Below are 26,260 nucleotides of genomic sequence, written 5' to 3'. Positions count from 1 at the left end.
ATTGTACCTATACTGTTGTTCTGTCCACATTGCTTGGTGTGTTTTTGTTGCCATCACCAATATGAGGACCATTCTATAGTGATTCAGGGTTTTGGAACCTAAATCAGGTAATTCTTTGGTTCTTTCATCTGAAAATACCTTAGGTTTCTCTTCAAGAAACTTGAAGTTTTTCATTGACTTTTTTTGCAACAGCTTAATTGTGTGGGAGGCTCTTAAAATAACTTCTATTCTATTACACACAAGTTTTGTCTTGTATTATATACAACAACGATATCCCATTAATATGAAAGGGGTAATATGTGATCAGAAGCCCTTTCCAGTAAGTCCAACACTGATTCAGGCACTGATTCAGCCCTTCCAAGATTTTTGCTAGTTGAAATAAAGTAATTTGTAACTATGACTGAAATACCAGTATCCAAACCAAACTGTTTTCTTGGGGGGGAAGGGAGGGAACACCCAACCAAAAAAGCTAGAAAGAAACTCTGAGATCAAAGGTACAACTAAACAGTCCTGTGTCAGTGTCTCTCCCTCTATTCCCCCTGCCTCGGCATGAGAAGGGCTTGGACATCCTGAGGATTGGGGAAGGCTTGATTGGACTACCACACAAGAGGACAAATCTCTGGGAATGGTTATTCATCCTTCAGAGGCAGGAGCAACCTGGAATAAGAATGCAAAGTGGCTGAAGCTGTTTTTCCCTTCTGCAGCTGTAAATTCTGGGTTGAATATAGTTCTTGTGATGCCTTTAAACACATGCTTGTTAGATGCATTGTTTGCTGGAAATCACCCTTTTGGTTTGACATAAACCCTTATGTTCCTTCGTACCATGCCAAGTGTACCCATCCATCCAAATCGGGGCTCTTTTTATTGCCAGATACTGCCACTACTAGCAGTGAGTACTGGGAGCTATTAGCGTAGGTTGTGCTGAAGTCAGCAATTCCTGTTATAATCCCCCTCAGTAATGTGCACGCTTTGGGCAAAGGTAAATTGTAGGAGAGGGTTTCTAGTTCATGTCTGGCTAGTAATCTGCTCATCCCATGCTGTGCTCTTTCTTTGCCCTTTCTCTCTTGAAACAGCAACAGCTACTGTCAGCCTATGGCTTGAAATGGCTTGTGTGTAGTTGGCTGGTACACACCGTGTTTTGTGGCAATGCTTACTGTAGGTTGCAAGCTGTTGGGGTGATGGAAGCCTCTCTTTGTGGAACACCCTGCAGGCATGGAATTTTTTTGCATTTCATCTTTGTTTAGGATCGGTAGTAATATAAATGCTTTTAGTATACTGTGAAAGGCACAGTGCAGAATAGATGTGATTTTTATTCCTAACCATAGCTTTTGAAACAAGCTCGTGTGCTTTCAGGCTCATATGTGTTACTACCTAGGCTTGTTTTTAAAAGTGAGTTCATTTCCGTTCATTAGATTAGATTTAATTATTAGATTTAATAATTTATATATTATCTGTACTACTTTTATATTATCTACCCTTACATTATCTACTCTATTTAAGAATTGTAATTAATAAATATGTATTAATCGTTATATAAACACAGATACTTATTAGTATTAGTAAACAGTAATGGCATCATTGCCTTGTAGATAATGTTTTCCTACAGAATAAAGAAATGTCTTCAACAAAGGAAAGCATCTCTTGTTCTTTGTTGCAAGGAATCCTTGAAGTGGTTATTTCCGCTTACAATTGCAGGCTTCCTGAATTTTCAGGAATCCTAGAATGTGTTTCTATTGCTAGAAGAAATTGTTTGGTTTGAGATTTGCCTGTATTTATTCTTCTGCATTTACTGTGACCTCTGAGTAGATCAAAAATCCTTATTGCCTGGTCTTAAAGCATAGATGAGTCTGACCCTGACATTACTGTAGCCTTTCTAAGTTTCAGTGCAAAGACTTCTCATTTTCTTGTTGTCTTTCCTTAGCCTATTTAGAAACAATTTACTTACTGTGAGTAAATATTTGTTATTATTTTTCAAAATCTACTACTGGTTTTGGTAGGGGCAGGGGGTGGTGGTGGTATGTTTTTTTTTTTTACTCAGAGGAAGTCGCCTATCTCACTTTGTAATATGAGAGGTGGATAGTTCAGTGAGTCCTAGGAGCCACCCTGGTGGTCTAAGCCCCATTGTTTCAGGCACACTGTAAATCTAAAGCAAAACTTTTTTGATTTCTGTCCCAAAGAGCTGACTGCTTTCTTGAGAACTTTGTGAGTACTTCCAAGAACACAGTTGATGCATACTGTCCCGTGTGAAAGAAGTGACTGTGGATTACATAAATTGATATTCCTAGTCTGCCAAAGAGCGAATACCTTCCCTCATTCCTGCTGTCATATGTCTACACAGCCTTCATTGGCTGGTAGCAAGGGAGGCTGGGTTTTGGCTCTTGTAGGCCCCGGAAACATGCTGTGTCTGCATTAATATATCTATTAAAAAATACATTACAAAATATTTTTTGAGATAAAGTTAAATATACTTTGTGTTTGGATACATAGTAACTAATATGTAAAGTGTGAGTTACTTAAATTCAGATGTGTTTGTAGCTTGTGGATTTTTGTAATGGTTATTTAAAAAAGACAAAAAACCAAAACAAACGACCTCACCCCCAGACTTTCTAAGAGGGCATACTCTGTTTACATCTGAAGTGCCAAACTGTTTGAATGTACACAGTATCTAACAGGTATTCAACCAGAAGATGCTTTATTTTCTTTCTTCCATTTAGAAGATGACGTAATATAGGGAGCTGTGATAATTCTCTTCAGTATCTTATAAAATGTTTACATGCTCAGATGGCAAATGGTAATGTTAAGGATTTCTTCCTTAGCGCATGGAGACTTGAGCAGTGCTGCTGTCTAGCAGAGACTTGTCACAAGTGTTTTTTGGTGCATGGTTTCTGCTGTTAACTGAAGTAGAAATCCTTGTAGGTAGGCCTGTGTGCAGTAGTTATTTTACTAGGGTAACCGAGGTAAGTACTGAGCTTTGCTGTACAAATTTTAGGAGACGAATTTTAAGTCAGTCATTCTTGCCCCAAAAACCTTCTTTGCCTTTTCCCTTCTCTCTGTGCAAGTGCCAGTAACGCTGCCCCAGTACAATTCCCCTCCTCTACTTTTTGGGCGAGCGCTGCTCCACGTGCCCCTCCTCTACCCTAGCAGAGGTGGGGCTGGCAGTCAGTATGTGCCCCTCTCTAGAAACAGTTTTGCTCTGACTGATTCTGCCTTCAATAGAGCCACTGTGGTTCAAGGCTTAACAGCTTGCTTGTGTCAGTAACATAGCTACAAACATAATCAGCTGTGCAAAATACTTGGGTTTTTTTTTGTTTGTGGTTGGTTTTTTTTTTTTTTTAAATAAATTATATAGTCTCACCTTTATGGTCTCTGCACAGGGGATATGTACTAGCCAGGCTTCCCATCATAGGTGTGAAATGTTCCTCTGCGAGCTTTGAAGATTTATGTTTTCTCTTTTTTGGTCAAGCTTGATGCAGGTTTATAATACTAATACTCCTGGTGGAACTGACTTGATGGTGTGGTCACCATCAAGCAATCATTCTGATGTTATCTCCGAGAAATTAGAAGATAAAATAGAAATCTGAGGTAAAGAACTTCCTTGAGAAAGAGGTGCCATCTTATTTTGATGCTTATTCCACTGGATAAATTTAAGAGAAATTTGGCTTTTTGTCCAGAAGACTGATTTTTTTTTTTTGTTTAATATTTCATATTTTCTAAGTTTAACTGTTAAATACAAAATCAAAATAGTGATAGTAAGATATATCTGAATAAATAAGGGGCTTTTTCAATTGTAAAAAGTAAGGTTATAAGTCACTATTGAGTCCCTGTATCTCCAAAATGTGCATCATTGACAAGACAACGCCTAGGCCTAAGGTTTCCCATGATGAAATTTAATAGCAAAAGATTCCAAAGATTCCTCTTTTTGTACCATCTGTCTAATAATAATTAGAGTTCTGTTTCTTTTATTTGGGGGTGAGAAGTAAGACCAAAACATCATTGTCAAGTTTTCTTTAATACTGTCTACTTTGAAATACATTTTGGGAACAGAGTACTGGGTAGCGTAGGAAGTTGAAAGAGACTGTAGTGAATTGGAAATCACTTTGATTTTTGTTGAAAATTGAATCAATTCAAATATGTAAAAAGATTTTCATATCTCAAATTCTGTCCTATAGTAAATGTTTAGTTTGGGAATCTTTCCTTAATCTTCCAAAATGTTTCATAACGAAAATGCTTTTACGTATTATGAGCTAATGGAAAAGTACTGGTGCTGTTTCACCAGGACAAAAATAAACAAAGGCAAAAGGTGAGTCTTTTCAAATCTCTAGCTCAGTCTAGCTCTAAGAATAATATTAAAGTATGGCTAGTTAGGAATGTCTTGTCTTCTGTTTAGACCTCAGACACATTTTTAGACTGTTGGTTGTTCTTCCTCTGATATTTATGGAAGCAGTTTGATTTTAAATGAAATCTGAATTCATTTGAACTGGGACTTGGTTAGCAGGAGAGTCCACTCTGTTTTCAAAAATAGGTTTTTTTTATTGAACTAATTTCTAAAATTTAAGTCAATGTAATGAATGTATTATATATGGAAACTAATCAAGGAAAACAACCTTTATAATGCCTTCCATCTTTCTGACAGGTTGTGAAGATGAGAAAAGATGTGAAGAAGGCCCGAGTCCTGACTATTCGCAGACTAACCAGACACATTGGGAAATTGAAGTTGAAAAAGTCAGTTTTAAATATCAGTGTTCTTACTTGTGTGTTTATAAATAAGACAGTATCTTAATTGTTTTCCCAAAAATGGAGAAGTGGTAGAAACATGTATTACATTTAAAACTTAAGGCACTACAATGCACAAATTCTGTTTGTCTTATTTTTATGTCACTTTAGCTAGACTAAAAATACTAACTAAAATGCAGTTTCATAATGCAGAATTAGGTTAACTTTTTTTTTAAAGGGATTTAGTGTATTGGAAGCTAATCCAAATCACTTACAGAACCTTTTACAGCACTTTTAAATTCTGCTGTTGAACATTAAGTTGTTGAACGTAAGTTGTGCAACGTTTTCTCACTGCAATTATCTGCAAGGTTCTACAGCAAAAAATATTGTTCAGTTTGCACAGATATACAGGTCATACTTGATTTTTAATAATTAGTGTTAATTAATATTTAAGTACATAGTTAAAACAACACTTTGTAGATCATGTTTTTAAAGATAACTGGCCCAAAGTAACTTATGACGTGTCTTATGGAAGACGGTATAAGATACATCTGTTACTGTGTTCAAAGTGTAAATTGAGCGTACTCGTCTCCCACAATTTTAGCAAATTGTGCAAAATAATAAGCAAGCCCAATGATCTTTTGTATTTAATTATTATAGATCTTAAAATGTAATTATATTTGAGATATTGGTGTCTCCTACATATTGTTGATAGGAATTGTTGTTACTATTTTCTAATAAAGTAACATTTGTCTTTCTTATTATTCTGGTAAATCCTCACTGTTTTTTTTTCCTCTGTTCAGAACAGTAGAAGCATTAGATTATGTTCAACTCTTTGCTAAAATTTTCATTTAACAGCAAGGGAATGTGTTTATGCTCACCCCTGTGATATTTTTATTTTGCTACTTGCTATTAGCCTGTGGGGAAATAACATGAACAAAATCAAGATCTTTTTAATAAAGACAGACTTCATTTGCAGGGGTTCAGAAGACTTGAAATTGAAGAACCAAAAACGAGTTGAGAGATTAATAGAAGAAATCCATGCCATGAAGGTAATAAGATGTTTAGATATTTAAATATTAGAGGCAATTAATTTTAGTAACAAAAAGCTTTGTCTGTTTTCTGAGACAGCATTACTGAAACTTAACTGAAATATTTCAAGAGTCAGCTTGGTCATTGCTGTAACACAGCTGGAAAATTATGAATATTTGTGTATTTCCATGTTTGCTGCATCTGTCAAAGTGTTAGGCAATTTGAGTCTTAAGCTTGCCAGGCTAAACATGAAATTTTTACTGCAACAGTTAAAGCACAGAAATAAAGTTCTTATGCCACTCAGGAGTATGGAAGGCATTTTGTGTGCCTGACAATACAGTATCCTCATTGCCAGTTCTCTTAGCTTTAAGTATGATGCTACTTGTATTTTACTTTCAACTTCAAAGTTCTGTAGTAGTTTGAAAATTTAGCTGCAAGGGACTGGTAACACTTTTTTTTATCTTCAGCCTTGCTGTCACCTGATACAGTTTTTGTATCTTTTACATTATGACATATCAGCAAATGCTTCAGGAATTTTATAACTTTGTAATGTTTTGTACTTGTCATATCTCAATTTTAACCAATACTGCTTAAAATTATGTGTGTTGAAATGAGGTACAAATTCCAGTCAGAAGGCTAGAGCACAAGAGTCCTGTATAGGCTAAGAAAACTGTTTTCACATAAAATGGCTGGTTTGTGTTGTTTTTCCATGATGGCTCTAGTGATTAAATCATCCTTACCATTGGGTGGTTTTTTGGAGTCGGTTTGTTTGGGGTTTTTTTTTAACCTTTCTCTGTTCTGGTGTGTGGGTTTTTTTGGTTTGTTTTTTTTTCTTTCCTGATCCTTGCACAGACCTTAGTCTTCAAAAAAGCTGATAACTGGAAAGGCTTCATTGACCCATTTAGATGTGCTTTGTGCCAGATTCATCAGGTAGAATCACAGGGGTTTTTAGCACAGTACTTACAAAAACAAGAGTCCTCACAAATCAGTAAAGGGGAAAAGAAAATGGACAGCACTATATTAATGGGTGAAGCACTGGTCAAGCAACATGATAGTGATATTGAGTCATTCTGCTTTTCTGGCTTGCCATCGGTCTTAAACTTGGTCTTGTGATTGCACCTTTTTTTTTTTTTTTAATGACATATTTATGTGTCTGTTGGAGCATGGTGAGGATTCGGGAAATCTATCTCAATTTGTAAGAGTATATATTAAGTGATCAGGTGTGGTACAGCACTGAGCTCACAAGCCCATGTTTTACAGGGCTTCTGCAAGCGCTACTGAGAGGGTTTTGCGGCAAGATCCATTCTGCACACATCTCCCAGAAGTGTTTGCTTTGTCTACATTGTGCTTTTCCTTCCAGGATTGGCTCATGCAGACATTTTAAAGGCTGCCTGCACTCAGGATTGTGTTGGCCAAGTACATTCAAGCTGTTTCTTCAGCTGACGTTATTGAGTGCAAGACTTGTAAGTGTTAACTTTAAGAGCTGTTATCAAGGGAGGATAGATTTGTAATCTGGAGAGCTGAAGGCAAACAAATTTATGCTTTGAAATAGTTTATAGAAAGGGAGGAGTCTTCAAAGGGAGCAGCTGAGAAAGAGGAAAAGCTCTCTTACTTCTCCAGCAAATAGCTAGTAAATCCACTCTGTCATCGGAAATTGTGCTTAAGTGGACTTCATTGTTCAAACAAATGCACCCTTATGTTAGTAATATTTTTATAGCAAAAAGGTTGGTTTTGTTGGTGTTTTTTAGTCTTTAAAAATGAACAAATAGACAATAGCTCCACAGTGTATGTTTCTTAGACGAAAGAAAAATTCCTGTTTCTTATGAATCACAGCCTAAAAGGCACTAGTTGTTTACATATCTTTTTCACCACTGTTGATTTCTAGACTAAGAAAGCTTTTAGAGTTGGCGTAGAAATATTCCTTATTCAGCATGGAAGAGTAACAAAACAGCTTTCACAGAAATCATTGATATTATTTGAGATAGTGGGAGATTTTCTATTGGTATAATGTTACTCCCAGCAACCTTTTGTCTTAAGTTATTGCTCATAGGATTTATAAAGAACTTTACGTAACCTGAATGGATATTTTAGAATTTTTAGGAAAGAATGAACAGAACAGAAGTGGTTAATAAGGTAAATTGGTAAGCCGTCTATGAAGTTGCAACTTTGAGCAGGCTTGTATTATCCAGACTATTCTAGCAGTTGCAGTGTGTGGATCCCAAACACTTGTCAGAGGAGATGCAAATCCTTTCAAAACTGATTGACTGACTGTGTGTAGAATATAGGAATTGGTTATTTTCCATGAAACATGCACAAATAGTCCATAAACTTCTACTTACGTGTTTTATGTAAGAAAAAATGTCTGCCTTCTCTCTTACTGAATATTTAGTCTTGAGGAATATAGCAAGCTGCAAGGGGAAGTTCAGTTTAAAAGACAGAAAACAACAAAAAATAATTATACCAGCCAAAGTGGTTTGGAGCCAGAAGTGGACGTTACACCAGATCTGACAGCATGTGTATTTTCAGATTAAAAGATTTCTTGAGATGGCTACTTACAACTTCTTGAACTTAGCTCAGTTGGTTAGAACATGGTGCTAATAACGCCAAGTTCACAGGTTCAATCCCTGCTCACTGCAGGGGGGGTTGGGCTCGATGATCTCTCAAGGTCCCTTCCAACCCAAAGCATTCTATGATTCTTTATTGGTTGGACAAAGACACGAAGGATTGCTGTAGATGAAGAAAATACATCTTTGAAAGAAAACAGTACAATTTTTTTCTGAGTTTTTCCCAGTTGCCAAAGACAGCACACCTCTTTCTAAATATGCATTTTTCTTCCATCAGTCAAGAACAGGCCCAGACTACCTTTCCCCTACCACATATCCAGAAAAAAAACAGCCTTCTGGGGACTTTTGTGAAAGGCTTTATGTATCCTGATGACCTTAGAAGGCACAAGAGGAGGATTCAATTTCACAGGGAATTTGTTTCAAGCTCAGGGAAGAGAGACTGAAATTCTGGGACCTTGACACAGTTGTCTGTTTTACTGAAGTTTTTAATGCAGTGGCTTAAGTTCTCTTCCTCAGGAAGGAAATCTGAGGGGTTGAAATCCCAGTAAGGGAGAATTCCTTGCCATCTTAAGAATTACATTTCTTCATTCAGCTGTCTGTAAACCCACAAACCTTTTGAACTAGTTCAATGACTTGGGGATCTGTTTCTTGGTCGGCACAGTGTTTCAATATGGCTGCAGCCGCTTCATGGAACAACTGTTATCTTTCATCCAGACTGTAACAAAACAAAACAAAAAAAAAAATCACTTGCTTGATGGTGCATCTGTTGTTAGGGGCTGGCTGCCTGCAGCTCAGCAGGACTTGTAAGAGCTGCTGTCCTTCTGAATGAAACAAATGTGAACTTTCAGTTACAAGATCTTAACTTCCTTTTATAGTGTGGATCTTTACTAACTACAATCTGATGTTATAGGAAGGAGAAAATGCTTGCTATTATTTTATAACTCAGTCTTATTACTAACTTGTGGGGATGCTTTTTTTCCTGTCTTCAAGTAGACTCTAAATGGACACTGCTGACATAATTTTACTGTAAATATACTGTTTCCTAGGAGTGGGGCATAATTAGATGCTCAGTTTTCAGGTTAAATACTGTGTCCATGTATACTTTCTGTTAAAATCCTATACATAAGCACACATGCACAGTTCTGCATATATTGAAAAGCTAGGAAGTGCTGGTGCTGGACTGTATTAAGAACATTTTTGTTATTTGAATTTGCAAATAGCATGTATTGTTGCGTTGTGGTTGGAATGACATGTAATTCTTGATTCTATGTGTTTTCATTGTTAGAACTAGAGATCAAAAATAACTTAATTGGCAAATAAAATTAATAATGTTTCAAGCACAACAATCAGAAATAAACGTTGTGGGAAATGAGAGCAGTTAAAAATTCCAACTACATAGATGCAGGAACTGGGTTAATTGTTTGCAGGAGTTCTCAAAGCTATTGGAATAGTACACTATTTTTTGAGTTCTTCAGATTTCATTTTGCCAAAACTGTATAAAGTATTTAACAGTTCATGAAAGATGGGGAAAAAAGAGAGAACAGTGTTATCCTTTCAAGTCTTTCTACTATGATACCACTTTTTTATAATACAAAATTGTGTATACTTACAGGAAATTTTTTACTTGTCAAGCTTAATGATACTGTCAAAATGGATTAATTAGCCATTGTAGAGTACTTCTTACCATATTTAGGAAGCTATGATATTTTTAAAAGTGTCTTTACACAAAAATAACTGATTGTCTAGTGATTCCTTAGCAATGTGTAGCTTATCTTGAATTGTTTAAATTTCTTGGCTGAAATTAGGCCTTAATACAACTTCATGTGGTTGCTTTACTGTGTATTTAGGAGTAGGTTTTGCCTTTATTTTATACAAAAACCCTGGTATTATGGCAGATGTTGCTATAGCAATATCATGTTTGGAGGATGCTCATTAATGAGATACGGAAGAGAGACTATTTGCAGTGCTTGAAGGGAAAATGGCTTCCGGTTATTGGGAATGAGCAGCAGTTGCTTACAATCATTGTTAAATGGCTTGGAAAGATATGTTGTCTATCCTGAAAATTATCACTGAAGAAACAGATAAGTCAATACAATGTTTTTAATACAGTTAAGACACAGTATTTATTGTAGAATAATGAGTTTAGTACAAGAGATACAGGAAAAAATAGTGCTTTACACTTAGTTATGTTCTCTCAACTTCATATTTTAGCAAGATATGAACAGAAGTAGAGCTAAGTATGAACTCCAGTACTACTGGCAAGCTTTTGAAAGCCAAATTGTTTTGTAAAGGTAGAGCTTCAATCTGAAGGATGTTTTCACAATCTTTGGCCTTGGAACAAAAATCATCCAATTTCATGAAAGTAATAGTGATATGGGTGAGAGAGGGCTTTTGGTCAGGACTGGGTAACTGATTTTAGAGTAGGTCAGCCTAAGGAGCTTGACAGATCTTTTAGTACAGTCCTTTTGCATGGAATTTTTGTGTCCTGAAATACCAGGCTTTTTCAAAAAGCCTTATCATTTTCTTCTAACAGTAGTGGTTTCTTTTTTGCTTAATGCTTTCATCTTCTGTAGCCTTGGTTTCAGTTAACATCTCACTGTAGAATTTTCTTAAGTGAGAGTGAGGACTAATGCACTTTTTTGCAGTTTTGCTTTTTCTTTCTCCTAGCATACCTTTCCAACAACAGTCTTGCATATTTTCTTTCATAATAGATAGCAAACTTTCGTCTTAATGTTACAGAATCTTCAATGTTTAAAGGCTTTTGAAAGAGTAATGGGAAACTCTTAAACTCCAGTGTAATCAGCTTAAGAAGGGTCCTTGATGCTTCTCAACTAGACAGAGGCAGGGGCGATCCAGCTTTCACAATTGTATGGGCCAGATGCCACTTACAGACCATTTCAGGGAAGGAAGAAGGGGTAGAACTCATTCAGCCCTCCTTCAGCGAAGCTGTACAGATCCTTGCTTTGGCATCTATATAAGATGCATTTCTCTGCAGTAATGCAGGAAACTTGGTGCTTTGAGTGGTAGATAGACCCATGTGTGCATTACTCAGGGGTACATGTGCAAGAAGTGGGGCACTTCTAGGAAACACTGAATTTGTTACGACCCGAACTGGACTGTCCAGAGAGGATTGTGGAGGTTCTGTGATTCCCTTGGGTTAAATTAAGGTGAAACAACACCAAAGGATCAATTAAACACTTTATCGACAGTAAACACCAACCTGAACTTGGAAAGCACCACGATATGCAGGGGAAGGGGAGACCCTCCTGTTGAGTCATGAGGTTCTAGAATAGACCCCTTTGCTTCCTAAACTCCTTTCCAGACAGGAGTCTAGGTGCAGCTAGGTCTAATCTTAGTCTCAGGCTTGGTCAACGGTTTATGTGAATAAGGAGGCCAAATACTTAGGAAAGGAAGAGGAAGGAAGAGGAGAGAGAGAGAGGTACCACCAGCCATGGATCCCGCGATGCCGATGCCAAACGTGGCAGCCTCCGGCGGTGGGCGCGCTGCTCCTGGAGCGTGCGCCCCTCTGGGGGTGGGGGTGCACGTGTGGCTCCTGGGAGCTGTGTCTTTGGTAGGCCAGTCCCCGCCTCCAGTCTCGCCCCCTTGATGCTAGTTCCAGAATGTTCTCCATCCTCTGTGCAGGTGCCACAGGGTTGGGGGGGAGGGGGGTGGTGGTGGTGGTTGTGAGCCCCTTCCTCAGATGAACTCTGCGTGACATTTGGCTATCAGAGGGCGGAACTGCGCATCCTCCGGCAGCCTCCCGGCTCCGCGAATACCGGCTTCTCACCTGTGGTGCTGTGCAGACCCCACTTTATCGCGGTGTAGACTTTAACTTGTCTCTTTGCAGACCTTAACGTGCCTCACCACAATGCTTCAGGCATTAACTCTTTCAGTCCCTGACAGAATTTTGCTGCTTGTGTTTTCAACAGCACGTTCTACTTTGTCAGTGGCATGACGTGGCTCTCCTAGGTAACGTATGCCCTAGTACGGCAGGTTATTTTTGTTACACAAACTCTGAATACACATTTAATGGTGTCATGGTTCAGCCCCAGTCGGCACCATGCAGGGGCTCGCTCACCCTCCCCTCCTCCCCACCTTCCTCTTAGGGGGATGGGGAAGAGAATCGGAAAAAAAAAAGTAAAACCCGTGGGTTGAAATAAAGGCTGTTTAATAGGACAGCAAAGGAAGACACAATAATAATAATGATAAAGGAATACACAAAACAAGTGATGCACAATGCAATTGCTCACCACCCGCTGACCAATGCCCAGCCAGTCCCGAAGGAGTAGTGATCGCTGCCCCCCAGCCAGCTGCCCCCAGTTTATATACTGAGCATGACGTCATATGGCACAGCAGTCCTGGCTGTGCCCTCTCCCAGCTTCTTGTGCACCTGGCAGAGCATGGGAAGCTAAAAAGTCCTTGACTAGCATTAAGCAGTACTTAGCAACAACTGAAACATCAGTGTGTTATCAGCATTATCCTCATACTAAATCCAAAACACATCACTATGCCTGCTACTAGGAAGAAAATTAACTCTATCCCAGCCAAAAGCAGGACAGTATCCACCCCTTATTCTGTACCATCTATGTCATGCCCAGGTCCTACCCTTTCCAATACATTGCAATCAATCACCACCGCTTTCCCTGTCTTGATATATACACACGGATATCATTCCCTTTGTCTATGGGCCATCCCCCTAAAATGTCCATTGAGTTAATTTAGTCCATGACTTTGGGTTCCATCTATCATCACAGTCTTTCAGGGCAAGAGAGATGGTGTGTGATACTGGACAGTTGCATGCTGAAGCCAGTTCTGGTTCCAACTCTGCTGCAGTTTGCTCGGTTTCATCAAAGTTCATTCTTCATTAGTCTGGGCGATTCTTACTGTAATACCGTTGCTGTGGCAAATAGCAACCATAAAAGAGATGACATAATTAACATAATACAATTCAGTTCATTATCTTTTTTCACCCAAAATCAAATTCCCTTGAGGTACATACTGGACTTCACTATCCTTCTGCATCACCCACCAAGTGCACCCAGGTCCTTGAGCAAAAGCAATCCCATGGATGGGTTTGCCTTTGCCTGAGACAGGAATAGCCCAGACTGTGTTTCCCAGCATGTTTTTCATGTGCATTACAGAGACTTTATCCCCTTCTACAGTACGTAAAAGTGTTGATTGGGCAGGGCCAACTCGATTGGCAGATCCCCTGGTGTTGACTAACCAGGTGGCTTTTGCTAAATGTGTATCCCAATGTTTGAATGTCCCACCACCCACTGCTCTCAGGGTAGTCTTTAACAGTCCATTATATCATTCAATTTTGCTGGAGGCTGGTGCATGATAAGGGGTGTCATATACCAACTCAATGCCATGCTCTTTGGCCCAGGTATCTATGAGGTTGTTTCTGAAATTAGTCCCGTTGTCTGACTCGATTCTTTCTGGGGTGCCATGTCGACATAGCACTTGCGTTTCAAGGCGCAGGATGGTGTTCCGGGCGGTGGCATGGGGCGCGGGATATGTTTCCAGCCATCCAGTGGTTGCTTCCGCCATTGTAAGCACATGGCACTTGCCTTGGTGTGTTTGTGGAAGTATGATATAATCAATCTGCCAGGCCTCCCTATATTTATATTTCAGCCATTGCCCTCCATACCAGAGAGGCTTTAACCGCTTAGCTTGCTTGATTGGCAGGACCAACTTGGGAGAGGGGAAGGTTCCTGACAGCTGGAAAGAAGCAAATATCGCTCCTATCTTCAGGAAAGGCAAGACGGAAGCTCAGGGTGGGTACTGCAGGCCGGGCAGCCTCTCCTCAATTGCTGAGGTAATGAACAGAGCAAATAATACTGAAAACCATTTACAAAAATATAAAAGACAAGTGGCTGATTGGGCATCGTCAGCATAGATTTACGAACGGGAAATCACATTTGGCTAACCTCCTAGCCTTCTACAGGGAGGTGACGAGCTTGGTGGGCAAGATGAACCGTGGCTGTTTATCTCTAGTTCAATAAAGCTTTTGGCAACACTGTATCCCATAACATCCTCAAAGACCAGCTGAAGTAGCAGGGACTAGGTAAAGGGACAGTGAAGTGGATCGAAAACTGGCTGGACTGCTAAGCAAAAAGAGTTTTGATAGCAGCACAATGACCACCTAACTGGAGGCCGGTAACTGGTGGTATACTGCAGAGTTCAATACTGGGGTCAATAGTATTTAATGTCTTCACTAAGGACAGGACAGAACACATGCTCCGCAAGTTTGCAGAAGATAAAAAATGGGAAGAGTATACCAGATGGCTGTACTGCCATTCAGAGGGAGGTGGGCAGGCTGGAGAAATGGACAGAGAGGAGATTTTGTGAAGTTTAGCAAAGGAGAATGCCAAGTCCTGCCCCCAGGTAGCAGTAAACCCTTGCACCCATCTGCGCTGGGGGCTGACAGGCTGCAAAGCAACTTTACAGGAAAGGACCTTGGTGTCCTGGTGGATGCTAACTGACCATGAGTAAGCAATGCACGTTCATGGCAAAGGCGGCCAGCACTCTCCTGGGTTACATTAGGAAAGGCGTTGCCAGTAGTTTGAGGGTAGTGATCCTTCCCCTCTACTCAGACCTGGTGAGAGACATCTGAAGCGGTCGTCCCAGTTCTGGGCTCCCCAGTGCAAGAAAGATATGGGCATCCTGGATCAAGTCAGGTGAAGGGTCATGAGGATGAGTACGGGACTAGAGCATCAAGGACCAGGTGAGAGAGCTGGGACTGTTCAGCCTTGAGAAGGCTCAGGGTGATCTTGTTAATGTATATAAACACCTGATGGTTGTAGTGGTGCCCACTGATAGGACAAGAGACAGTGGGCACAAACTTAAATACAAGAAACTGTTTAAACTGAAGAGGAAACTTTTTCACGGTAAGAGTGGTTAACCACTAGAACAGGTTTCGCAGAGAGTTTGTGAAGTCTGCATCCTTGGAAATACTCAAAACCTGCCTGGACATAGCCCCAAGGAATGTTTTCTAGTTGACTTGCTTGAGCAGGGGGGTTGGACTAGAGATCCAGCCTCTAGCTGGAGTAGTACTCCAGAGGTTCCCTTCCAAACTCCACAGTTCAGTGATGATGTGGAGAGAGACGAAGTGGACAACTGGGCAATAGAGTGGGTAAAAAACTGTCAGGTCTATCAGGTTCAAAGGGTTATGATCAGTGGTAGAACATCCAGCTTGGTTGCTGGTTTCAAGTGGTGCCCCTTAGGGGCCTGTAGTAGTACCAGTACTGTTTAGTGTGTTAGTAATGTTATAAATGATGATATGGGGTGCATTCTCTGTGGACTTATGGATGATGCCAAACTGGGGAACACGGATGATATGCCTGAGGGCAGGGTTGCTATTCAGAGGGATTTGTACAGTATAGAAAAATGAGCTGAGAGGAACCACATGTAGTTCAAGAAAAGCCAATGTATAGTCTTTGTCCTGTTTTTGGCTGGGATAGAGTTAATTTTCTTCCTAGTAACTGCCATAGTGCTGTGGTTTGGATTTAGGATGAGAATAATGCTGACAACACACTGATGTTTTAGTTGTTGCTAAGTAGTGCTTATGCTAGTCAATGACTCTTTCAGCTTCCCATGCTCTGCCAGGTGCAGAAGACACTGGGAGGGGGCACAGCCAGGATAGTTGATCCAAACTGACCAAAGGGCTATTCTGTACCATATGACGTCATGCTCAGTATAGAAACTGGGGGGAGCTGGCCAGGAAGCAGCGATCGCTGCTTGGGAACTGTCTGGGTGTCGGTCAGCAGGTGGTGAGCAATTGCATTGTGCATCACTTGCTTTGTATATTATCATTACTATTATTATTATTATATTGTTGTTATTACTAGTACTATTTTACTGTATTTTATTTCAATTATTAAACTGTTCTTATCTCAACCCAGGAGTTGTTCTCACTCCTACTCTTCTGATTCTCTCCCCCATGCCATCGGGGTAGGGGGAGTGAGTGAGCGGCTGTGTGGTGCTGAGTTGCTGGCTGGGGTTAAACCACAACAGTCTTGTATCTGGGATGGAATAGCTCCATGCAGCAGTCCAGGCTGGGGACCGGTTGGCTAGAAAGCAGCTTTGTGGAAAAGGGCCTGGGTGTCTAGGTCAACAAGAAGTTGAACATAAGAGAAGAAAGTGCCCCTGGGGAAAGGAGCACCAACTGCATTGTGGGCTACATTAGTGTAGCTGGCAGGCCCAGGGCAGTGGTCCTTCCCCTCTGTTTGGTTGTGGTGGGGACTGCAGCTGGAGTGGTGTGTCCGGTTCTGGGCTTCCCAGTACAGGAAAGACATGGACATACAAGGAGTGTGTGGAAGAGCATCGTAAACAGCATTGAGTATAGGCAGCTAGATCAAGTGCTCGAGAATATACTGTGTGGAGCAGTACTGTCCCTCTACTTGTCTGTACAGTGGATTTTAATAGTGCCTTAACGGCTAAACTTAGGGATATTCTGTTCTGTGCTAGTCTGCGTTACTGAGCTGCTACTACCTGTAAATAGACCTGCTTCACAGAAGATGTCAACAAGTGTCCCGTAGTACATTCTCCGTACAAAAATGGCAAAGATATTTGTGTGACAATCAATGTCTTGTGACTGGAGGTGGGGAAGAAGGCATCATGTGTTTCTGTATTTAATTGTTTGCAGCATAGTGTTTTATCATCATTTCCGTATGCATATTAAAGCATCTTGGGCATTGGATTAGAAGGGAAGAGGGGTTGGTTGCTGTAACTTCAAGGTCAGGGTTTTGTCTCTTTCACATTTACGGTATGCTCTCTCTAGCTCGTCTGTCAAGACTATCGTGATAGGTGGTTGAATGTGCTCACTGATACCTTTTACTTTTTTCTAATCATGAAGTTCCGTGGAACTCGTCTTCTGTGATATCCTTGTAGGAGATAATTTGTCAGTTACATATGAGCATTTTGTTTCAAAATTCAGAAAACAAATTCTTACTGGAAAAAAGGTCTTTCCTTGTGTTTCTGAAGCTAGAAACATTACATTAAGATTGAAATAATGAGCAAAGACAATGTTACGCTTCCAGAGAGAAGTAAGAGAATTATCCCTGGAGCAAATGCTGGTGTAGGTAATTGTTCTCCAGTCAAGACAGTAAGGGTGTTGCTTCCCTTCCGAATGGAATTTACTTCATGGAAATTTTGCTTACGCCTGTCTACCAATACGTACATGCGCTTATCCGTTGAAGTGAAAGATAACAACGTTTTTTATCAAAACACAAATGTTTTGGTCTTCATAGCTGCGATGGAGTAGAATTATACAGAAGAAGTGAAGAGGTGAATGACTGTCTGTTGGGATGCCTTTCCCAGTGTTTGTGAGGCCTGACGCTTGGCTCTTGTACTCTTGATTAATAAGAATGAGGGAGGAGCACTTTGCCCACTGATAGGACAAGAGGCAGTGGGCACAAACTGATAATAAGAACAAAACCCAGGGTATAAGTAAGCTTTGGGTGTTTATTTTTCTGTTTTGAAACAGAGCATCGCTAAGTCTCCATATTTTGGGTTTTTTTGAGCAACTTCCAATGTCATTTCTTGAGGGAACACATCCGTGGTAGAATCTAGTATTTTGGTCATCTGGCTTTCTGCTAGAATGGTGAAAAGACATTAGTCAACAGACTTGACTGATTTGGACAAACGCGAATGCATTACTATTTCTGATTTTTCATTTTCTGACATGCCATTTTCTGAGAAGGTGGATGTTGCTTTCTGTAGAAAGCGAGTGGAGTGGAGGAATATGCTAGAACATGTAAGACTCATGGACAGTATTACTGCATGAATAGTTTGGGCACCTTCCATGGTTTTCTTCACACTCTCCAGATTAGTCCTGGCTTTTCAGCCCATTGCAGAGTACAGGTTCCATCTGGTGATTGTCAGGGATTTCTTGATATTTCTTCCTGTCTTTTTTCAAATTGCCTACATTATATACATCTGGTCTTGGTTCTAAGTTGGTCTATCTTTCATTTCTGTAACAAAAGCCTGTCTTTGATGCAATCAGCTGTGAAAAAGAATGTGTAAGTAGTAATGTCTGTTGGGGTTTTTTTTTTTTTCATTTTCTCTTGCAAATGCATTGAAGTTTTCAGCTAGCCCTCCAGCAATTTTGTTAACCTCTGCATTTGAATTTATAATAACTGTAGGAAGAATATTTACATTTCTTATTTGCTTTTTTCCTTGATTTTGTAGCATTAGCTAATTTGTTAAGCCTGCTAATAAGTAAGTTATCATACATTAGTTATACCTTATTATGCATTATTATGCATAGTCAGTACTATATATTAGTGTTTAATTTTTATCACTGTTTGACTTCTGTGTGTGTGTGCACACGTCCACCATGGACCTCTGCCTTGTGTTTTGATACTACATGAGAGAATAAATAGGAAAGTCTTTTGTACTACTGAGTAAAATGTACAGGAGTGCATTCACAAGGCCTTAATAAGGCTGGTGCAGCAGCACCTGCACAGCTCAGTTAGTGCAGACACAGCTCTGCTTGGATGTTGTTCCTTTTGCAGCAGATAGAATAGGAGAGGAGCTAAGTGAATTACTTGGCCTCTCTGTTGCTTCTGTTGCAACAGAAAACTCCCCAAGGCATTGAAAACAGTGGCAGGCAATTGTTCAGTCACAATATTTTGGGACTGGTTGTAGGCTCTTGGTTTTTGTTAGTTTTGGAAAGAGACGACTGGCTTGATATAGTAAGTAAATATGCATCTGAGTTCTCCTGAAAACGGTCACCATGAGAGAATATGCGTATGTGGAGGGCAGTCATGGTGATACAAGGCTCTGAATAAATAGCAGGTATTTTATGAAGAAATGTATGCACATAGTGCTCTTGTTTGTTTCTCTGCCAGTTAATGTACAAAATCCCTACAGCCTGTAATAGTACTTGCTTAATACCTGGTTGTAATTCTTCCATTCGTGACAGTCATGCCTGGAAAATTAACGAGTATATTCAGTTTGTTCCAATCAGAACGAAGCATATTTCAAGCACAATTTTCAAATGAATATATGAATAAGAAATCCTGTGAAATGATTTCACATCCTCTGATTTCTTGCTGTCCAGTGATGCATACCCACTTCTGGGCAGCTTTAGAGAGAAGGACAGCCATAACAGACATGTTAAGAAGGTCTTTTCAACTGTTCAGGATGTAAGAATTTAACTTGTTAAGGTCCTAAGTGGCTTGCTCAAAGTTCTTGCTCAATTCTGTGATCAAGCCAAGGAAATAAATTTGGTTTCTGTTTTTCAGCTTCATGGCTTATGTACTGCATTAACATTTTAACCACTGGTTTCCAAAGGAAAGTTATGCCAGTCCTTTTTTTGTTTCCTCATTAAATTATTTGTAGGTGAAAGGCCTGACTCTGCATGACTGTTGTGCAATGCAATAGTTTTGGAAAGTTGATAGAAAGTTGATAGCTCAGCCTCCATATGACTTCTCTGGATAACTTGTAAGGGTGTAAAGAAAGCTAACAGATTCTGATCATCTGTTGCGATGCCTTTCTCAGTGTTTATGAGGTCTGACGCTTGGCTCTTGATATTCTTGATTAATAAGAATGAGGGAGGAACACCTTGTCGGGAGACTACATAACCATGTCTCCTCAGTATACCCACTTTCCTTGAATATTCGTACCTACCACCTTTTTCTGACATGATTCTTAAAATAGTGAGAAGGCAGGTTGGTATACTCACTGACTGAGTTCTGTTCTGTTCTGTTCTTAACCTTCATAGCATTTCATATTATTTTCACTGGTATATTGCTTCCATTCACTTTATGCTAAAAAGATAAACCCGTTATTTAATATAACTCTTTTCCCAAGTCAGTCTCATGTTTGCTGCTCTTGCGGGGTTTAAATATCTTAACTGAGCAAGCTTAACAATCTCAGCATCAGAAAGCTGTGGAATATGATACATTTTTTCTACATAGCAAGTATAAAAAATACTTAGAATTGTAAGGAAAACTGAGAGAAAAATGTGGTGGGGAAGTCTTGTACTGTACAGTTTTAATTTGGAATGAGAAAATGACTGACAACCATTCCTACTGTGTTATTTCATTTTGATAACAGAAATTATTTTATTTTTTTTTACACCAAATACTGCTTTGGATTGCATAAAAGAACATGGGCTGCATTTCTTAAATATAAAAGTCAGTAAAAATATCACCAGCTTCATTTTCAAGACTTCATCGTTGACAACATACTTAAGTAGAAGCAGTTATCATGTGCTTTTTTTCTTATGCACTAGATTCTTAGTTACAAAGTGAAAACAGATCACAGAGACAGCTTTTTTTTGGATTTGAGACAACTTAAGGAAAATATTAAAGTAGGCTCTAAGTAAAGGTTGTCAATTATCTTAAAAATATGGTTTGCAGATGAAGCTTTTTCCTTGAGTCTTGCATAAGAATTTTACTATTTTATTTTTTTGTAAGGATGCAAAATAAGCTATTTTCACTTTTTAAAAAATATGGCTTGCAGATGAGACTCCATCTCCTGTCTGAATTCTGCAGAAGTATTTTTTATTGTTTATTTTAATAAAGAGGCAACCTTTGCAGTAGTACAAAAAAACAAATTAATGGAACCCATATGCCTTATATTATTTGAAAATTGAACAATGGCAGCAAATGAAAACACTTATTGTTATTATGGTTCAAAATAATGACAGAAGTGTCAGCATGTTTCTGTGCTTATTTTGAAAATATTTATGCATATTCCAAATAGATACTTTTTTTGTTGTTGACTTCTTTCATCATCACATGTATTTCACTTTAGCGCACCAACTTGGGCCTCTGTTAACCTTCTCCATAATTCTTCTGAACCTGAGATAGAAAAGAATGTTTCTCTAAGCACTGTGTACCTTTTCTTTACATTTTGGCCATCCCATGGTGAGATGTACTAACAGTTGCCAAATACGATGGTCCTTGTGAGATCTCTGAGGCTGTTCTTGTTAATTTCTTGCTCTGTACTAGCTGGTCTTTGTGCTTAATTTATTCTGGAGAAGCTCAGAGAAATATCTCCAGTAAACAGTGAATCTGCTTAGTATGGTGGATCAATATTAAACTGTCTCAATATCCTTAATCAGCTGTTCTTTTTGGGACTCTTTCTTTGAAGACATTTCCCACAGAAATTAGGTCTTCCGTTCTTCACAGCTATAAAATAAATTATTCTTGAATATTGTAGTACAGGTTTTATTCGTATTTCTTCTAATTGGAGGGGTTGGGGGGAGAAAAAAATAAATTGGAGACCTACTCTAAATATCTTTATAGTCACTTGGAAACTAGTTAATTCAGAATGATGACTGCAGCTGCTATGACTCCTTATTCCAATTGATGCTTTTGTGTGTAAAATCTTATTTCCCCCATGGTTGCCTTCTGCTTACAAAAAAAAATATAAAGTCTGTTCTGGGAATGTAATACTAATCTAAATATGACTTCAGTGCTGGACAGACTCGTTGGCACTTTTGCTAAAGAATGGATTTGGTGAACACATGGATGAATAGGATGAGGCAGAATAATTGTACCTGTAGGAGATGGAAGTCATGCCTAGCAAATCAGTGGGAGTTCTCTGAAGGAATAAATACATAAGTGGATGTTGCTGATTGAGTCTGTATATTGTGTTAAATTTCAAAAAAGCAGTTGTTCAGCTTTCATAAAAAGCCTCTGGTGTATTTTTGTGGTTTTGTGTTGGTGGTTTGTTTGGGGTTTTTTTAAAAAAAAGCTGTTCATGGATATGAGTTTTCTTCTTTTAGTCACAGAGTTAAACATAATAAGTGGAAGAGAGGACTAGATGGTTAGCTTTCCTAGTGTTGGAAAGCTAACAGTGAAGTTTGTGGAGATCAGTGCTGGAAATGATTCAGAAAAAGAGAATGAATGACAGCTTGATGATCCAAAATTTCAGGATAGTGAAAATACTACGACACTGCAGAATAGTATTACAAAACTGACTAACTGGTCAATAAAATGACTGAAGAAATTAAATAGTGATAAATGCGAAGTAACGCATGTGGTGGTGGTGAGAATTACATTTCCAATGGTTCATTTTCACTGGATCAAAATTGGCTATTACCAGTGAGGAGGTGGATATTGGAGTTACCATAGACACCTGTGTGAAGATGCTATATTGCTGTTCAGTGTCCTCAGACAGAAGACAGTCTGTTTGTGTTTAGATCAATTGTTTTACCATATACTGCATAAGTCTTATTAGTGTATTTAAAAAGAAAAAAAAAAAAGAAAGAAAAGAAAATAGTAAAAGTATAAAGGTGTCAAGGGTGATCAGAGATCTGGCATGGCATCTGTGGAAAGTGTAACAAAATTGGAATAGGATTCCCCAGGATACAAGGTGAGTTAGTGATGTTGGAGCCTTACACAATTCATGTATTTGTCCTGGATAGTTCTTCTGCACTTTGTATACCTCAGGAGCTTTTAGCAGCCAATTTGGAAATCTGCAGGTACTGAAAAAAAATCATATTTTTCATGTTTTCTTGCCAGAGCTGTTCTTTCCACCTTTACCCCTCACCTTGGGCAAATGAGATAGCAGGTTTGTCTTGCTCAGGTTTCAAGATCTCTAGGAAAGGACAAAAAGTAATTTATTTTCTTCTCCATGGTTCTTTAAGAAAAGACTGGAGGAGGAGTACTTTTCCTGAGATAGTGCATACTGGGAAAGGGAATGGAAAAAGGAAATTCTTTCTTTCTCCATTGTGCCTAATCTTTGAACTCTTTTCTCTTTTATGCCCTCTGGAAGCAGACAAAGGGGCTGTGTATATGGCTCTGTATTCATGCTCTTCTAGCTCTTTCTGCATCTCTCCGAGTTCTTCTGTGTTAATTATTCATTTCAGTTTCCGTATCTATTTCAAACCAGAATCTAGCGGGTGGGGATTATTAACTGGATTGCACTCATTTGTCAGTCACGGTCTTCATTGGGAATGTTGTGAGAATATAGCACATCCTTTTCCTGGCTGCTTTGGTGGCAGTCTTACTGGCTCAAGCTCCTGCTGGGAGAAAAGAGGCTAAGCTGAAAAAGAGGTGGCTTTCTGCTAGTTGTGCATAGCGTCCCCTTCTGGCAGGTAACACTGTTTTTCTTTAATTTTTACAAAAACAGTTCATCTGGCAACCAGTGATATTGGCAACGGTTGTGAATACCGGGGATAGTAATTCAAAACCGAAGATAGTTCCAGCCAACACAGGACTGCTTGGAAATATGTTAACCCTGAAATTGCATGTGGTTGTTATTTTAATATTAGAAAAGCAGCGTGGAACAAATTGCCAGTACAGAGTGAAATTACAGATTGTACCAGTCCAAGTGAACACTGACATTCAGAACTAAAAGATGTTTGAAGGAAAAAGAATATTCAAATAATGATACTTTTGGCATCATCATGCTTGCTGTACTGAATAATCCAGTGAGCTTGGTTTTTTTCTTTTTTTTGGTAACTTTTCTTTTAAATGTTTGTAATTGTAGTTTACTTTCATAATACCTTCTACTTCTGAAACTGTCACAAGATTACAGACTTGCTAACTTTTTTTTGTGTCCTATGGCAAAAACAGTGACTGTTGCTCCCTGAATGTGGCTACTGAATCAGATGGGAACCTCCAAAATTAAACAATTCATTTAATCTAATTGGCTAAATAAAATCCCAAGTTCACAGTGTTCATCTTGGTAGACTGATGTAATTGCTGGCAATTGACTTGCATACCTCTTGAAATATTAAATTAGTTTATAAACGTGGCAGAAAAGAGCAGCCTATACTTGCCAAATAAAGTTTGGGTATTTTACAACAGCTTAAACAAACTAGCCATGTTAACTCTTATTTTGGGGAGTTGTTTTTTCATTTTGTTTTGTTACTAAACTGCATGAATTAAGTAGTCTTTGCCTCAGCTGCATGCTCTGCTTTTAAGAGAGCTTGTACAGCATAGCAGAATAAAGATCTTTAGCTAGAGGAAGGTAACCATTTGGACAAAACTATGTTTATAAAAATATTGTGTAGTGTTCTTTGATGAGTATTTTAATAACTTTAATTTTCCAGAGAACAATAAAACCAGAAAACTATAAAATTTTGTAGTGTGAAACCTAGTAGATGAAAACTCACAGGTTGACATTGAATTTCACTTGGATCTAAACTGAGACAGCAATACTGTAGACATTTAGTAATGTTTAAAATTGGTGCCAGCAAAAACCTGACACCAATGTAGTTTACAAAAAGAACAATTGCTAGACAAGTTCCACTTGAAATACATTCTTGTGTTCCCAGTGATTAACTGTAATTTTGGAGTGCTTTTTTTTTAACAGGTTAGTAATAGTTAATTCCCATCAAAATCAAATGCCATATATTCATTTAAAGTGAGAAGGTTGTACAGCTTTCAGTTTTTTGGGAGTTTGTGTTCTGATAATTTCCTCTAGTGACTTCTTTGGTTTTGTTATTTTAAAATGAGAATTAAGTTTTACTATTTTTTCTTAATCTGTTCAGTAGTATTCCTGCCTAAGTTGTTATTAATCCAACAAGGTTGAAAATTAATGATTTCAAGGAAGATTATTTTTTATTTTGAGAGGTCACGTATTAAAATAAAAGGCAAGTTAAAATAACATTAAATTCTGTAAAGCTTTTGAAAATGTAAGGCAATTGATGAAACATGCAAAGTCATTAAAAAAAACATTAATTTTTCTTTAGTGTGTACTTCAGGAAAATCAGCCACTGTAGAACCCTTTCTTTTTATGCTTTCCTTCCTCTTTGTAATACAGAATCTAGCTATTTGATAAGTTAAAAATACTATAATTACTGTAGGACATAATAATAATCTTAAACCCTAATGATACAGGGGAAGGTACTTAAATTATAATTCACTTAATTTGCCTGAAATTAGAGAGAAAATGTCTTCATTTCTACTGGATAAAACCTCTGGTTTCAGTATATGATGATATAGAATCAAGTCATCCAGTCAGGTTGCCGGGAAAAACTTTGTTGGCTAGAGTGGAATCTTTTTTTGTTGTGGTTTTGCTTTCCTGTAGTTGTCTGTCTTTATGACACAGGTATTTACAGTAAAACTTGACTTCTGTGGAAAGCTAAATCTGTATATCTGCATACTTTGAACTTTTATCAGACTTACTACATTGGCTGTAAGCTTAGCAAAAGTTTAACTTCTTGAAGGCATTTATTAAAATAAGAAGTCATTCCTGAAAATGTCCAAACTTCTGAAATAGTATTTATTCAAACAGTGTTAGTAAATATTCGTAAGACTGAAAGTATGAAAACGGTTTAGGAGTGAGAAGTTCCCACAACCTGCAGAGCATTGCTGACTGGAAAGACATTCCTACCTCATTGTAATGTGACATGTCATTTTCATTTAGAAAAAAGAATACATTAGTAACATGCTGATTTATTTGTCTTATTTATATTAATTTTGAGTGTACTTATGCCTCAATACACAGTCTTTAGTTTGTCAGTATATTATATTATACTACATGAAAAGGACTGGGAGTCCATCTTCCCAAACACGTTCACCCTACAGTGGTTAATTATTGTCTTTTATGGTCTCTGTTAGCACACAGTAAAGTACTGGGTGTTTTTATAAGCTTTACATAAGCTTTACATATTTGCACCACTTAGATTTTGTGTCCATCTATAATTTAAAAAGCAAGGGTTTATGCCAGTGAGGTGCCGGTGAGTCACCAAAGAAACCATGACAGTAGCTCCCAAATAGACTCCCTTACTTTCACTGTCTGAAAGGTGCAGGCTGTGGCGTAAATATGCACGAACATTGAAAATCCTGAGTGTTGCTTTGCCAGGAAGAATGGTGAGTCAACCTGTGCAAGGCAGAGGTATCTTTAACCCAAGTGTGAGTAGATTAAGCATATCTTGCCTTTCATTTCTTTACCTAAGCATTTTATAAATTTTTATATGTCTGTTTTGAGTATTACAAATCAATGCTTTTAATTAGAGTTTATTGAAATCCAGCATGAACTGA

The 26,260-nt window shown here is 38.5% G+C and overlaps 1 protein-coding gene across 1 annotated transcript in view; it reads left to right on the top strand.

Annotated features, from left to right (window-relative positions):
• Window positions 1-26,260, top strand: part of SRFBP1 (serum response factor binding protein 1) — an 82,352-nt gene that overhangs the window by 19,099 nt on the left and 36,993 nt on the right. The window contains exons 2-3 of the mRNA XM_075726656.1: window positions 4,634-4,722; window positions 5,693-5,765. Of these exons, the coding sequence (XP_075582771.1) occupies window positions 4,634-4,722; window positions 5,693-5,765 (162 nt within the window). The remainder of the gene's footprint in view (window positions 1-4,633; window positions 4,723-5,692; window positions 5,766-26,260) is intronic.

The sequence above is a fragment of the Pelecanus crispus genome, chromosome Z (genome assembly GCF_030463565.1).
Source record: "Pelecanus crispus isolate bPelCri1 chromosome Z, bPelCri1.pri, whole genome shotgun sequence".
Taxonomy (NCBI): domain Eukaryota; kingdom Metazoa; phylum Chordata; class Aves; order Pelecaniformes; family Pelecanidae; genus Pelecanus; species Pelecanus crispus.
Note: the sequence above shows the minus strand (reverse complement) of the source record. Positions and strands in the feature narration are given on the sequence as shown.